A 15756-nucleotide genomic window follows, 5' to 3' on the forward strand; every position below is an offset into this window, starting at 1 on the left:
AAGAAAAACACAATTAAGGGGTGAAATATGAGCTGCCAGTTATCGAGAAATGCAGGTAGTGGAACCGGATCATTGTTCCAGCATCAACGTCGTCAGGAGCTCTCGGGCGGGACTTGGTCTGCTTCACTGCCGCTGTTTGCAGACCTGGGGCCTCGCGGGCCGCTGGCGGGCGGACAGGAGGGAATGAGCCGCGTCTGAGGAGCCGGGTCCCCTGTGCCGTGGAGGACAGGGGCACACAGCACACAGGTGCACCGTGCCACTCCACAGGGAGGGCGGTCGTGAACTCGAGGTACAGAGAGCAGAGAGCACGGTGCTGCGTCGCCCCGGGAGCTGGAGTGAGCCCCCAGCAGGTGCCATTGCTCCGGGCCTGGAGGAGGAGGGGACAGGGGGCAGAGGGAAGGAGGAAGGGGCTTGCAGACAGGCGGGCTGCGCAGCCCCGAACTGGGGGGGGGTGCTGGGCCTGGCCGGGGGGCAGGGCCTGCAGAGCGGGAGCGCTGGGGGCCGGGCTCCCAACAGGCTGAAGCCAGTGGTGGCCCAGGGGACACTGGCAAAGTGGAGGGGCGGCCGTCATCGCGTCCCTGTGCTCCCAGCTTGCTCTCCGCGGTGGGAAGGAAGCCGAGGGGGCAGGGAGTCGCGTGGGGCAGTTGTGAGAGGACAGCCGGCTTCGGGCCACACTCTGAAGGGCACCAACCTCCCCGTGTCTCGTGCGTGCAGCAGCTCCCAGCAGGACGCCCAGACCCGCACAGCTCCCCGAGGAGGAGGAGATGGGGCTGTGGCCTGTCCTGAGGTCACCGTGCCTCTGTCTTGCAGGACTCACACCACGCGGCGAGAACCACCCACTACGGCTCCCTGCCCCAGAAGTCCCAGCACGGCCGGGCCCAAGAGGAAAACCCCGTAGTCCACTTCTTCAAGAACATCGTAAGTGACACCAGGGGGACGCAGGCCATGGCAGGTGGGAGGGCTGCAGGCGGCTGCCACAGTCCACAGGGGACGTGCGTCCCTTATCCTCAGGTGACACCACGTCCCTCAGGGTGAGGCTGGCCCTGGAGCTCCACCCTGGAGCCTGGTCCCAGGTTCCAAACAGGTGCCTCCAATGTCATGTACTGGAGGACTCACGTCTGTGGAGACCAGACTCCTGTGTGAGGCTCGGTCTAAAAACAGGCTTTGCAAAACCACCCAGATGGCACAAGGTGTGAGGGGGCCAGGGCCGGGCAGGGGTTGTGCAGACAGCGTGCAGGACCCCCAGGGTGCGGAGCTGCTCCCTGCGGGCTGACTGGGACGCACCCAGCAGCAGGGCTGTCACAGGAGCCAGCTCCCAGCTGCGCAGCCTTTGGGTGTTTTCCACTCTCGCAACCCCCCGAGTGCTCTGAGGATCTGCAGGTGGGGAGCCGGGCAGAGAGCGGCGGTGCCCTCACCTGACAGAGGGACCCTCGGGAGGGACAGGCGTCTCTGCGGGGTGGCTCCCAATGCAGCCCCCGCTCTGTCTTTCCAGGTGACACCTCGCACGCCTCCTCCATCGCAAGGAAAGGTAAGAACTCGAGTGCTTGGATCCATCTTCCCTCCACTTAGACTTTCCCGAAATCCGAAAATGTACCAGAAAGAGAGTTGGACTCAGAACTGCCTGAATTGATCCCAAAACGTTTTGTCATGTGGTTCCCAAGTACAATGGAGCCAGCAGGTCCATGGCACCTTCTACATCTTCCTACATCCCCCTGCACCTCCTACTCCTTCCTACACGCCCCTGCACCTCCTACTCCTTCCTACACCCCCCTGCACCTCCTACTCCTTCCTGCACCCTCCTACTCCTTTCTGCACCCTCCTACTCCTTCCTACACCCTCCTACTCCTTCCTACAGCCCCCTGCACCCTCCTACTCCTTCCTACAGCCCCCCGCACCCTCCTACTCCTTCCTACAGCCCCCCGCACCCTCCTACTCCTTCCTACAGCCCCCCGCACCCTCCTACTCCTTCCTACAGCCCCCCTGCACCTCCTACTCCCTCCTGCACCCTCCTACTCCTTCCTACAGCCCCCTGCACCCTCCTACTCCTTCCTACAGCCCCCTGCACCTCCTACTCCTTCCTATAGCCCCCTGCACCCTCCTACTCCTTCCTACAGCCCCCCTGCACCCTCCTACTCCCTCCTGCACCCTCCTACTCCTTCCTACAGCCCCCTGCACCCTCCTACTCCTTCCTACAGCCCCCTGCACCCTCCTACTCCTTCCTACAGCCCCCCGCACCCTCCTACTCCTTCCTACGGCCCCCCGCACCCTCCTACTCCTTCCTACGGCCCCCCGCACCCTCCTACTCCTTCCTACGGCCCCCCGCACCCTCCTACTCCTTCCTACAGCCCCCCGCACCCTCCTACTCCTTCCTACAGCCCCCCGCACCCTCCTACTCCTTCCTACACCCCCCTGCACATCCTACTCCTTCCTGCACCCTCCTACTCCTTCCTGCACCCTCCTACTCCTTCCTACACCCTCCTACTCCTTCCTACAGCCCCCCGCACCCTCCTACTCCTTCCTACAGCCCCCCGCACCCTCCTACTCCTTCCTACAGCCCCCCTGCACCTCCTACTCCCTCCTGCACCCTCCTACTCCTTCCTACAGCCCCCTGCACCCTCCTACTCCTTCCTACAGCCCCCTGCACCTCCTACTCCTTCCTATAGCCCCCTGCACCCTCCTACTCCTTCCTACAGCCCCCCTGCACCTCCTACTCCCTCCTGCACCCTCCTACTCCTTCCTACAGCCCCCTGCACCCTCCTACTCCTTCCTGCACCCTCCTACTCCTTCCTACAGCCCCTGCACCCTCCTACTCCTTCCTGCACCCTCCTACTCCTTCCTACAGCCCCCTGCACCCTCCTACTCCCTCCTGCACCCTCCTACTCCTTCCTACAGCCCCTGCACCCTCGTACTCCTTCCTGCACCCTCCTACTCCTTCCTACAGCCCCTGCACCCTCCTACTCCTTCCTGCACCCTCCTACTCCTTCCTACAGCCCCCCTGCACCTCCTACTCCCTCCTGCACCCTCCTACTCCTTCCTACAGCCCCCTGCATCCTCCTACTCCTTCCTGCACCCTCCTACTCCTTCCTACAGCCCCCTGCACCTCCTACTCCTTCCTACAGCCCCTGCACCCTCCTACTCCTTCCTACAGCCCCCTGCACCCTCCTACTCCTTCCTACAGCCTCCTGCACCCTCCTACTCCTTCCTACACCCTCCTACTCCTTCCTACAGCCCCCTGCACCTCCTACTCCTTCCTACAGCCCCCTGCACCCTCCTACTCCTTCCTACACCCTCCTACTCCTTCCTACAGCCCCCTGCACCTCCTACTCCTTCCTACAGCCCCCTGCACCCTCCTACTACTTCCTACAGCCCCCTGCACCTCCTACTACTTCCTGCACCCTCCTACTCCTTCCTACACCCTCCTACTCCTTCCTACAGCCCCCTGCACCTCCTACTCCTTCCTACACCCTCCTACTCCTTCCTGCACCCTCCTACTCCTTCCTACAGCCCCCTGCACCCTCCTACTCCTTCCTACAGCCCCCTGCACCTCCTACTCCTTCCTGCAGCCCCCTGCACCCTCCTACTCCTTCCTACACCCTCCTACTCCTTCCTACACCCTCCTACTCCTTCCTGCACCCTCCTACTCCTTCCTACACCCTCCTACTTCTTCCTACAGCCCCTGCACCCTCCTACTCCTTCCTACAGCCCCTGCACCCTCCTACTCCTTCCTGCACCCTCCTACTCCTTCCTACACCCTCCTACTCCTTCCTACACCCTCCTACTCCTTCCTACAGCCCCCTGCACCTCCTACTCCTTCCTGCACCCTCCTATTCCTTCCTGCACCCTCCTACTCCTTCCTAAAGCCCCCTGCACCCTCCTACTCCTTCCTACAGCCCCCTGCACCCTCCTACTACTTCCTACAGCCCCCTGCACCTCCTACTACTTCCTGCACCCTCCTACTCCTTCCTACACCCTCCTACTCCTTCCTACAGCCCCCTGCACCTCCTACTCCTACCTACACCCTCCTACTCCTTCCTGCACCCTCCTACTCCTTCCTACAGCCCCCTGCACCCTCCTACTCCTTCCTACACCCTCCTACTCCTTCCTACAGCCCCCTGCACCTCCTACTCCTTCCTACACCCTCCTACTCCTTCCTACAGCCCCCTGCACCTCCTACTCCTTCCTACACCCTCCTACTCCTTCCTGCACCCTCCTACTCCTTCCTACAGCCCCCTGCACCCTCCTACTCCTTCCTACAGCCCCCTGCACCCTCCTACTCCTTCCTACATCCCCCTGCACCCTCCTACTCCTTCCTACAGCCCCCTGCACCCTCCTACTCCTTCCTACAGCCCCCTGCACCCTCCTACTCCTTCCTACACCCTCCTACTCCTTCCTACAGCCCCCTGCACCTCCTACTCCTTCCTACACCCTCCTACTCCTTCCTGCACCCTCCTTCTCCTTCCTACAGCCCCCTGCACCCTCCTACTCCTTCCAACAGCCCCCTGCACCCTCCTACTCCTTCCTACAGCCCCCTGCACCCTCCTACTCCTTCCTACAGCCCCCTGCACCCTCCTACTCCTTCCTACAGCCCCCTGCACCCTCCTACTCCTTCCTACAGCCCCCTGCACCTCCTACTCCTTCCTACAGCCCCTGCACCCTCCTACTCCTTCCTACAGCCCCCTGCACCCTCCTACTCCTTCCTACAGCCCCCTGCACCCTCCTACTCCTTCCTACAGCCCCCTGCACCCTCCTGCTCCTTCCTACAGCCCCTGCACCCTCCTACTCCTTCCTGCACCCTCCTACTCCTTCCTACAGCCCCCTGCACCTCCTACTCCTTCCTACACCCTCCTACTCCTTCCTGCACCCTCCTACTCCTTCCTGCAGCCCCCTGCACCTCCTACTCCTTCCTACAGCCCCCTGCACCCTCCTACTCCTTCCTATAGCACCTGAACCTCCTACACCCTCCTGCAACCCCCTAGAATCTCCTACACCTGTCTACACCCCCTGCACTCCATACACCCTTCTACACCGTCCCATACCCCCTTGCACCCTCCTAAACCCCGTACAACCTTCTAAACCTTCCTATATGCCCCCTGCACCCCCGTACACCATCCTACACCCTCCTATGCCCCCACACTCCCTATAACCCCCTACACCCCTATACCCTCCTACAACCCCCTGCACCCTCCTACGCCTTCCTACAGACCCTGAACCTCGTACACCCTCCTACAACCCCCCTACAATCTCCTACACCTGTCTACACCCCCTGTACCCCGTATACCCTTCTACACTGTCCCATACCCCCTTGCACCCTCCTAAACCCCGTACAACTTTCTATACCTTCCTATACGCCCCCTGTACCCCCTGCACTCCCCTACAGCATCCTACATCCTCCTATGCCCCCCACACCCCCCTGCACCCACCTACACCCCCATACTCTCCTAGACCCCCCCGCAGCTGCGTGGACGGTACAACCCGGGCTGCGTCCTCTGTGCAAAGCTCCAGGCAGCCGAGCTCCCCCAGGTGTGAGCGTGTTCACCTCTCAGTGCCAGACGGTTTGGCTTGTGTTTCCTGTGTGTGGAAAGCACTTCCGTCTCACTGACGCCCTGTCCTGTCTCTCTCTTCCTCACACAGGGGAGAGGACTGTCGCTCAGCAGATTCAGCTGGGTAGGTGGCAAAACGCATGTCGTCCAGCTTCCTCCTCCTCTCTGGTCCTCAGGGCGTTGACTTATATTCCGTTGATTACCTTCCGCCTGTTTCGGTTGCTTAACGCCCCCCCTTCCTCCCTGCTGAGACGGTCCCGGTCCCCCGGTGGCAGGGCAGGAACCCACCTCCCTCCAGCTCATTAACGCCTCTTGCTCCCGCCCAGGACCCGGCTGCAAACCCTCTTCTCCCAAAGGGCTCCTGGCGACTGGCTGGTCTCCCTCCCAGGAAGAGGCGACACCACTCTTGAGATAATTTCTAACTTCCTTCCAACACAACTGGTGGGAAAAGCAAACCCCAGAGTCTGAGTGTGGAACGGCAGTGATGGCCCCACCTACGTAACCCCAGATGTCGAATGTTACTGAGGAAAAATGATACTGCTATGAACAGAAAAAGACGCTAAATTCAGTAATTCAGTTTATAGTAGCCCCATTAATCCAAAAGATTTTGGCTGTTTGTATTTTAGCAATAACTAAAACTTAGACATCAAGCCATAAACCTCCTTAGGAATTTTAGGTTTTTTAATACAGAGAGTGAAGCTAATCTGTTCATTTTCTAGTGAATTTGGTGTCTGCACCAAACCTAAAATGTCCATTATATTTTAACCAAACTTATAGACTTTAGTTCCCAGAAAATATCAGATATGGTTCTTACTGTATAAAAATTATAATTTTCAAGGCCAGGTGTGGTGGCTCACACCTGTAATCCTGGCACTCTGGGAGGCCGAGGTAGGAGGATCGCTTGAGCTCAGGAGTTCGAGACCAGCTTGAGCAAGTGCAAGACCCCATCTCTACTAAAAATAGAAAAATCAGCCAGGCGTGGTGGCGCAGGTCTGTAGTCCCAGCTACGCGGGAGGCTGAGGCAGAAGGATTGCTGCACCCAGGAGTTTGAGGTTGCTGTGAGCTGTGATGACACCACTGCATTCTAGCCTGGCACAGCGAGACTCTGTCTCAAAAATTTAAAAAAAATTGTAATTTTCAGAGTAAAATGGAGGAATGACCACCAAACTATTAGAGATACGCTGTGTCTATCTCAGGAACTACGATATCCTTGTACCCCAGGACAGAGCCTACCTATATCTGCTGATCAATTAGTGAGCATCATATAAATGAAGGAATTTTGAAAGAAAGGGAAAAAGAACAAAGAGAAAGAGGAGGAAGATAGAACAGGGGCTGGAGGGAGGGTGGGGGTGAGCGAGAGAGGACGAGGAAAGGCCCCACCAGGCCCCTGAATGACCCCGCCACGTCCGTGCACGCAGTTGGGATCTGGGGCATCTGTGAACATTTACAGTGATACTTATTAGGCTCGCTTTTCTGACCGAGTGAATTTGCAAAAAGATGGCAAGGTAGAAAATTTACACGGACCAGCACTCAGACGATTATTAATAATGTTGACTTTCTGTGCCAGCAGGAGACAAAGACAACATTGAAGAATGAAATCCAGTTTTGACCCAGATATCGTACTTTAGCTCCCGTTATCTGCCTCTTACATTTCTAGGCGCGGCTCCTGGGCGCTGTGCAAAAGCCTCCCTGCCAGGAGTGACGGGGCCGCCTGTGAGGTCCCCCCAGCTAACAAGGCCGCCTGCTGTCCCCTGTGCTCTCCCTGTCCCTCCTGCTAACGTGTGCCGAGTTCCTCTCTCTTCCCACGCCAAAGCCTCTGTGTTTTGCCGCTTGCCCGCCTGTCCCCAGAGCCGCGGGGACGCTCCTTGCTGGCATTTCGGAAAGGCCCCCTTCCCTTTCTGTGTTGCATGTTTCCAGGTAAATTCCAGGTTGTCCAGAGATAAAAGTCACTAAGAATCGGAAAGGAGGGAAATCAGATCATTAACCTAAAAGCCAGTCCCTGAATTTAGTTCTTGGAAGATCCTTAGTTTTGGGGCTGACCAGCAGAGCGAGACAGGGTGATTTAGCACTCGCGTGGGGAGGTGCGGTTTTCCGGCATTTAGGACGTCTGTCTGGCGCCGCGCTGCACACCTGTCCCCTCCCCCGTGCCCTGATGGCCGCAGAAGCCCCTGGGGTGCAGGGCCGCACTGGCGTCCTGAGCATGCAGTGGTTCCGTGTCTTCGCCACACGTGCCCGTCCCTCACCCCACGTGGTGACCCTCGGATCACATTTTCACGTGAAAGCAGCGCCCAGGTTCCCGGTGGCTGGGTGGCTCCCCGTCAGCCTGTGCGGCGGGAAGCACCTGGCAGAGCAGCCTTCAGGATCCCACCGTCCTGCCTCTAAGAGAAAGAGACGACAGGTCAGAGTGTCCCCCAAGGCCCTTCCTTCCCTGAAACACCTGCGTAAAACACGAAGGGGCGTCGGCCAGGGAACCGTCTGGCTCGTTTGCTAGTCTTCAGGAGAGGATGCAGACAGACAGAACCCGCCATTTCTTGTCGGCAAAATGTAACTGCACCTGCCTGGGAGGGACCTTCTCCCCAGACGCCAGCATCCCCCTGTCCTCCCACTCAGCACAGCCCCTGACGTCCCTTGTCCGTGCGTAGAGCGGAAGTTCCACTTGCAAGTACAGCAACCTGGTCCTGAAACACAAATGTCCTCGGGTTTCAGGAGTCGCTCACCTTCGTCACCAGCGCCAGGCTGGTCCCCAAACGCTGGCCGGCCCCGCACGTCAGCCGCACCTTTGTTCTCCCCATGTTCTCACAGGACCCCGTGAGGAAGGGGCTGTTTTTACCATTTTACAGATGAGGAAACTGCAGCTCAGAGAGGCTCCAGACCTGCCCGAGGTCACACAGCCAGGAACTGGGGGTGGAGGTGGCCCCTCGTGCAGGGCCCGGCTCCCACCTCCATCCCACTCAGCAGCCCGGGCCCCTCATGAGGACCTTGTTCCAGGTCAAGCTGGTTCCTGGTCAGCCCAGAGAATTAGGAACTTCGTCTTCACACTGCAGAAAAGGAAGGGGGCTCCATGTCACTGAGTCCCCAGACCGTTGGTCCCCCCAGCTAGGTCTAGTATAGAGCAGTGGGAGCCCCAGGACAGGGCACGGCCACCCTCTGGCTCAGGCCCCCGGGTGCCCGCTGGGGAGGCCACTCTCTCCACACGCGTAGACACGGCCTCTTTGCCCGGAGTGCGTGATGTTTGCTAATCTTCTCTTGTATACCACAGCGTGGCGAAGGTAAGTGGCTGTTCCATCCATGAGTCCAATCCTCAGAACAAGTGCGTTCGGGCCACATGCCACACAGCAGAGCCGCAGCCCAGGCCAGAGCCCTCCTCTCCTGGGGGCCGACACCCCGCAGACCTGGGGACAAGTGGCCTCTCCCTCCCCTCCTGCTCCTCCCAAAGACGCATGGAGACCACTTGGTGGCGGGGCCTTTCCCTTGGTCCTGGTGGCAGCGCGAGTGGTGCCGCTGCGGCTGGGGCTGAGGTCCCCGTGGTCTTTCCTTGCAGGGGGCCGAAGGGCAGAGGCCAGGATTTGGCTACGGCGGCAGAGCGTCCGACTATAAATCAACCCACAAGGGATTCAAGGGGGCCCACGACGCCCAGGGCACGCTGTCCAAGATCTTTAAACTGGTAACGTACCCTCCTGCCGTTGGGCAGCGCTGGGACCCCCGGGCTGTGTTCAGGCTGTGCCCACATTGGGGGTCTCCAGGCCAAACCGTGCCCCCAGGACAGACGCCGGGGCGGGAAGAGCCTCGGTTAAAAGAAAAGTTCACTCCAGAATCCCCAGCCGAGCTGAGCCCAGGGTGCCCGGGCGAGAGCAGAGGGCCCTGGGCGGGCTGGCGTGGGTCTGCCCTTCCACGCTCGTCTTTTCTGAGCTTAATCCGGAGCAAGAGGTAGTTTAGAAAGGGCAGCCACGTTGGTTCATTCACCAGGCGTTTCTGGAGGGCTTGCTTGGCTGGGGGTCGGGGGGCGGCTGACCTTGATGCCGGCACCCAGCCCAGCTGGATGTGGGGCCCCCGCTGTGCCCAGGAGGGGCGGGAGCCCCCAGGAACTGCCAGGAGTCCAGCAGACAAGGGGGCAGGAAAGTCCTGCCAGGAACCTCAGGAAGGGCTGATGAGACTTGGAGCCACACAGTCCTGGGGGCGAATGCCGGGCCACTGCTTTTAGCCACGTGGCCTCAGGCTCTGTCCTCTCTGAGACCCAGTTTCCTCACCCATAAAATGGGGACGGTGCACCGACGATCCGTGCAAATCCCGTGACAGTAGAAGGTGTGGCAACCGCAGCGCGGTCAGCACAGGCTGGCTCGGGCGACTGTTGTCCACAGTGTGAACTTTGCTGCTCTGAGTGAGCGAGGCAGGTGCAGGTGAAACTTGAGGCTCGAGCCCAGCAGAGCAGCGAAGACAAGGTGTCCGGAGCTCCCTGGGCGCTGGCGTTTTCCTCCCGAAGAAGACCAAGCTCGGCAGGGCTCCTGCCCAGGGGGCCGGGAGGTCGGGGTCTCTCTAGCGGAGAAGGTGGACGAACACCGCAGTCCAGGCTTGCATGTGGACCCGAGCCCAGGCTCTCCCTATAATCCACCTTCAGTGCAGGCCACCATGTGCCACCAAATGCCACCCCTCGGAGGCCAGGGCACCTGGAGCCAGCACACCGGGCAGGGCCAGGACTCTGCCCCCCAGGACATCGAGGAGACTTGACACCTGGGCCAGGCAGCTCAGGCCCCGACAGGCGCTGAGAGACGGAGCCCTGGCCTGACCCTCCCTGCCACGCTCCCCTTCCACGCCCGCCCCCGCGGGTCTGTCGGCAGACACTCGAGTGGCTCCACTGCTGCCCGTTTTAGGGCTTAAGTCAACTCCAGAGCACCCTCGGCGTGAAGAGGAGCCCTCACCTGGCTTCTGTTCATCCCCAGACAACCTCACGACCTGCACCTCACGACCTGCAAGGCCACAGCGATTTCCAACCAAGTCCCTCCTGGGAGCACGGATCCTGGGGTGCGAGGGTCTCAACTGCCCATGGGCACGATGTGTCAAGAGCCTGCGAGGCACCCTCTTAAGGCTCCAGGGGGCAGAGGCCCCAGACAACAGAAGCGACTGTGCTCGTGGCAGGTGCCAAGCTTGAGTCCACACCCAGCCTGGAGGCCGAGTGCTCAAGCCGCACACTCCGCAGACGGGCCCAGAGGCTCCCGGGGCCCTGGAGCCTGCGGTTCTGGGACTGGGTCCCCCATTCCTGGCAGATGCTGATGGCACTGCTGGGTGCCGAGTTTCCCGAGCACCAAAGGAGCCCACTTCCTGGCGAGAAGGGCACAGGCGTGGCCGTGTGCTGTGTCAGAGACGCGGAGGGAGGTGGCAGGGCCACAGCTGGGCGGGGTCCAGGCAGAGGAGCAGAGTGGGAGAGGCCGGGGGACTGGCAGAGCAGGAGGCCACCGGGGGAGGGGCCAGGAGGGAGAGAAAAGTACAGCCCCCTGGGCAGAACTCTGCAGCCTTCCTCACGGCCCAGTTCTGCCCTGATGGGGTGGGGGCTTGGGGGTCCAGCCGGAGAGGGACCGGTGTGACCCACGTTAATGCTGAGATGCCCGTCAGGGTCTCCGGCAGACACGGGTCGGAGCAGGGAGGCCGTGGAGCCCCCTGGACTGGCAGGGAGAGGCCACGGGGCTGTGTGGCCACACGTCCAGGCGTGGGCCACCAAGGCTGTGTCGCGTGTCGTGCTTCGGGGCCTGGTGCTGGATGGGAGCCAGGAGGAGACGATGGCGCCATTGCCCAGCTCTGCAAGGCTCAGCGAGCACTGTCACCCCCGGATCTGCCGAGGCCGTTCCTGGCCCGAGGCAGTCAGGAATGAACATCGTCTAGATGCAAGTTCCCGCCCGCTTTTTCCTGGAGCTACGGCCTGCACTGCCATTTCACCTGCTCTCAACCCAAACACGGTGGTAGGGCTCCTTGCTTGGTGTCGCACGGCTGACGTTAAACCGCCACGGTCGTCGTCTGGGAGGCGCTCCACAGGCAGCCTCCTGTTCAACCCAGACATGCAGGGAGGAGGACGCTGCGGGGAGACGGAGGAGCACGTCACACAAGCACCTGCTGTGGCAGGAGGGCGCAGCCCTGACAGACCAGCGTGCCCTGGAACGCTGCACAGACAGGACGGCCGTGTCACACGCGTCCGTGCTGGGTTCCCACACAGCGGCACCTGGGCCTCGGGCTCCTCTGTGTCCTAGGCTGGTGTCCGGGCGCACAGAATGTGTTTCCAGAAGCTTTCCCACGTGGTAGTGTTCTCACCTGTGTCCTCAGGCCAGTGGTCACCACATTTTGGGGACTTCGTGTTGTGGGTGTTCCCGGTCCTTGGTGGCACGGAGGGACTACACTCGCCCAGCCGCCCCGGCACAGCATCGGGCCTGCGAGAGGCAGCTGAGTCTAACCGGACAGGCTTCTGCTGCAGGCGGCTCGGTTACGTCACCCCGGCGACATCTGTCACTGAGGGCAGGCCCCACGCCCCTGCGAGCTGGTCACCCCCACGGCTCTGAGACCAGGGTGCACAGCCCAGCCGGCACCTTCAGGTACAGCCGACGACTCAGTCCAGGGCGTCACTGCTACGAGATCTCTGACCTAGTTACGTCGGTTTTCTAACTGGTTTATCAAAACGTCAAGGCGTTAGGATTTATCTGGATGATCTGGTCTGTAACACAAACACTCACAGATTCAGCCACATGACTATCAAGCCACAGGCGTGGGGACGTCCTGCCCGGTGGCAGGGACATGCAGTGGGGACAGACCCCATCCCTCTGCGTCCTCGGGGAGTGCACGTGCGCACGGTATCTGCCCGCGAGCCCAGACTCCAGGAGGCCCTGCTGCGGGAAGTGCGGCCCCGCCTTGGAGGAAAGTGGGTCTCACTCGGGCAAGTCTGCAACGCGCGCACTTGCTGTGTGTCGGATAAAGCGAAGCCAGGATGACTCCTCAGCGCAAACTCTGAGTAGGAACAGCAGCTCTACGCCGGGCAGTCGACCAGCAGGGCCAGCGTGACGGATTCTGCCTCATTCCAGAACGTGGCCCCAGCGGGTGGGGATGCAGACCCCGGAGGACTCTGTCTGGGCCCGAAACTGCACTGGAACAGCAACGCCCCACGAGCGACAGGCCAGTGGGCCACCTGCCCCAGAGCCATGTCTGGGCTCCACCCCGACTCACTCACCAGGACGTTCCAGGGTGAACCCAGAGTCGGCAGTGGTGACGGCTTCCCGGCTGGTCTCTGTAACCACACTCACCCGAGAAACACGGACTCGCCCCGCCTGCGCGACTGCTGACAGCATCAGCGTGATGACCGCTGCACACGCCAGGGAGGGGGACGGCGGAGAGGCCACCGTGGCCCCACTTGGGAAGTTCCCCCAGCAACATGTGCAACAGATATAGCCAGTGACAGAAGATGCTCCCAAGGCCAGAGCTTGTCACCACCACACTGATGCACAGAAAGCACCACTTCTACCTACACACTTACTGTGTGCACAGAAAGCAAGTGTGCAAAACCTGTTTGTTTTCTTCCGTAGGTCCAACATTTTCCTGAAACTTTTTGTGAGCAGCTCTTACAAATTTTAAATTTCTATGCAGTTCAAGAAAAGCTTCAGGCCGGGTGCGGTGGCTAATGCCTGTAATCCCAGCACTCTGGGAGGCTGAGGCGAGAGGATCGTTTGAGCTCAGAAGTTCGAGACCAGCCTGAGCAAGAGCGAGACCCCCGTCTCTACTAAAAATAGAAAGAAATTATCTGTAAAAATATATAGAAAAAATTAGCTGGGCATGGTGGCGCATGCCTGTAGTCCCAGCTACTTGGGAGGCTGAGGCAGGAGGATCGCTTGAGCCCAGGAGTTTGAGATTGCTGTGAGGGAGGCTGACGCCACGGCACTCTAGCCTGGGCAACAGAGCAAGACTCTGTCTAAAAAAAAAAAAAAAAAAAAATTGAAGCTTTTCTTTCCTTTTTTTTTTTATCAAATTAAAAAGCATTTCAATTCATATGCTTGTAATTAAATCTTACCGCATGAAAAGTTCAGAACTGGGCTACGATGAGCCTATGGCCGAATGAGTCAACAAGGAGCAGTTACAACAGATTAATTAAGAAAACACCCTCTTCCCAGGGATTAAGGGAGTAGAGTGGTTGGAAAAAGTAAAAGCCCAAGAATCGCAGCTATCCCCTTGATGAGGTAACCGTGTCATCTGTACGTGTCCTGGCGTCGGGGCTGTGGTCGTTCGTGTCACCGGGTGACGTGGCGAGTGCAGAATCAGCCCAGGTCGGCGCTGCTGGGTGTGGGCGATGCAAACGGCACGTCTCCTGAACACCGCGCTTGCTGGGGGCTCCTGTCGAAAGGGATCTTTGAGAGAGCGACTTTTCATCCACAACCTAACACGAAAGAAGGAAACCCAAGGAGAAAGAGACTGGAATTTGAATGCAAAAACCCAAACACGCAGCCCCTTTGTCAACGGGAACGACCTCCCGAGTGACAAACCGGTGGATCCTCTCGGGGCCACACCCACGCTGGCCGCCTCTGCGGGGCGGGTCCCCCCACACCTGGGCTGCATCTGCAATGTCAGCTCTTTTAAAAAAAAAGTCAAGTCGTATTTGTCCAGAAAACATGTTAATTCATGGTTTTCAGGCCCCTTTAAGTGGAAGTTTGTAGACGAACCACTCTGTAGCTGATTCTCTTGGCGTGGCCACTGAGATGGCAAATACGAGCGTCCCCAGGCCCAGCCGTGCTGGCATTTGGCTTTCGCCCGGTGCAGCACTCGGTTGTCAGCACTAGGTCCTCCCCCAGGACAGAGTTGTCCCTGTCGTTGTTTACAGTGTCCCTTGGTGACCCTGGCACCTCTAGCCAAAGGAAGAAAGTGACCATTCAAAGCAAAACAATACAGACATTGAGCAGCAATGCCCGGTCACCCCAGGCACTGCCGTCCGTGTCCCGAGACTTGGGTCCGGGTGAATCTGTCCCGTGGCACTGACGGCTCAGTCAGCCTGGCCGGGGGGCGCGAGGAATGGAACAAACCGGTGTGTAAGCCGTGACACAGGCAGGGGGTCCTGGGCCGGGGGTGCTCACACTCCTGCCTAACTCCCATGTCTTCCTTTCCACAGGGAGGAAGAGACAGTCGCTCTGGATCCCCCATGGCCAGACGCTGAGCCCACCTTGTTCCGGATCCTGCCCTCTGCTTCTAGACATAACTGCCTAAAACGTTACTACCCACGCGTGGACTAGCTAGTTAGAGCACATGACCTCCCCTAACTCCTGTTGAGTTGTGCGCACAGCAGGGTCGGGCACACAGCGTCCCACTAGCAATTTCTGGCCAAAAGTTGAATGGAGAAAAAGAAAACAGAAAATGATTAAAACTGTCACTTCACGTGTGAGGAGTGCATTTCCCGGGGGTGCCCACTCCCCGACACGCACCCCCAGCAGCATGCGGCTCCCCCAGGTCCGTGTGCACGGACGCCCCCCCTGACTCACCCCTCCATCCTTGGACTTGCTTTTCGCCGTGACCGCAGCCCCCCGAGCTTCCGCCGAGCACTGCCATGGACGCACACCGCTGTAGGGACAGAGAGCGCGACGGGCGGGAGGACTGTTGTGATCCAGGCTTCTTCGGTTTTCTTTTCCGACCCTTCTCTCACCTCCTGAAGTGTATTTATTTCTCCTAACAGGATTAGACAGTCAAGGAGTGGCTTACTACCGCGGGAGCTTTTGGTATGTGAAACGCGGGCCCGGGCGGCTGGTAGAGTCCAACGTGGGCAGCACAGAGAGGGGGGCGCGCCTCCAGGCCGCGGCTGCCCACACCCCACTTAGCTGAATTCGTGCGTGGCAGAGAGAGGACAGGTGGCAAGCGCGGGCTGGGCACTGGCCTCATACAGGAAACGGGGCCTGCTTGGAAACTGGGTGACGGAGACGTCCTACGTGTGGCTGCGGGTTGTCACTGTCACCCCGCACGGTGGCACCAGAGCAGCCTCCACAAATGACCTCGTTTCCAAACCAGCACCCACAGCCGGGGAGTCCAGGCAGACTAGTGCATCTCGGAGCAGAACCGTAGGAGTTCTCTGGTGGCCTCGCGGTGTTACACTGGTCACCTTTAGACGCTGCATGTGGCCAGGGTAAGCTTGCATGGCAGTGCACACTGGCAACACTAACCCTCAGAAGAAGATAACCTCTCCCCTCCTCGCCTCCTGGCACGACCCTGC

General features: G+C 59.6%; 1 protein-coding gene across 9 annotated transcripts in view; it reads left to right on the forward strand.

Moving 5' to 3' along the window:
• The window catches only part of MBP (myelin basic protein), a 102792-nt gene extending 87356 nt beyond the window's left edge, over positions 1-15436 (forward strand). For 5 of the 9 annotated variants that reach the window (XM_069468333.1, XM_069468332.1, XM_069468337.1 and 2 more), the window contains 5 exons: positions 811-918; positions 1493-1528; positions 5632-5664; positions 9082-9204; positions 14668-15436. In XM_069468333.1, the coding sequence (XP_069324434.1) occupies positions 811-918; positions 1493-1528; positions 5632-5664; positions 9082-9204; positions 14668-14712 (345 nt within the window). In that variant the 3' untranslated portion in view covers positions 14713-15436. Of the gene's footprint in view, positions 1-810; positions 919-1492; positions 1529-5631; positions 5665-5866; positions 8810-9081; positions 9205-14667 lie in introns of those variants that run through there. The other 4 variants (XM_069468336.1, XM_069468339.1, XR_011233587.1 and 1 more) reach the window with 3 other exon arrangements.
• The last annotated feature ends 320 nt before the right edge of the window (positions 15437-15756 follow it).

The sequence above is a fragment of the Eulemur rufifrons genome, chromosome 5 (genome assembly GCF_041146395.1).
Source record: "Eulemur rufifrons isolate Redbay chromosome 5, OSU_ERuf_1, whole genome shotgun sequence".
NCBI classification, from domain to species: Eukaryota; Metazoa; Chordata; class Mammalia; order Primates; family Lemuridae; genus Eulemur; species Eulemur rufifrons.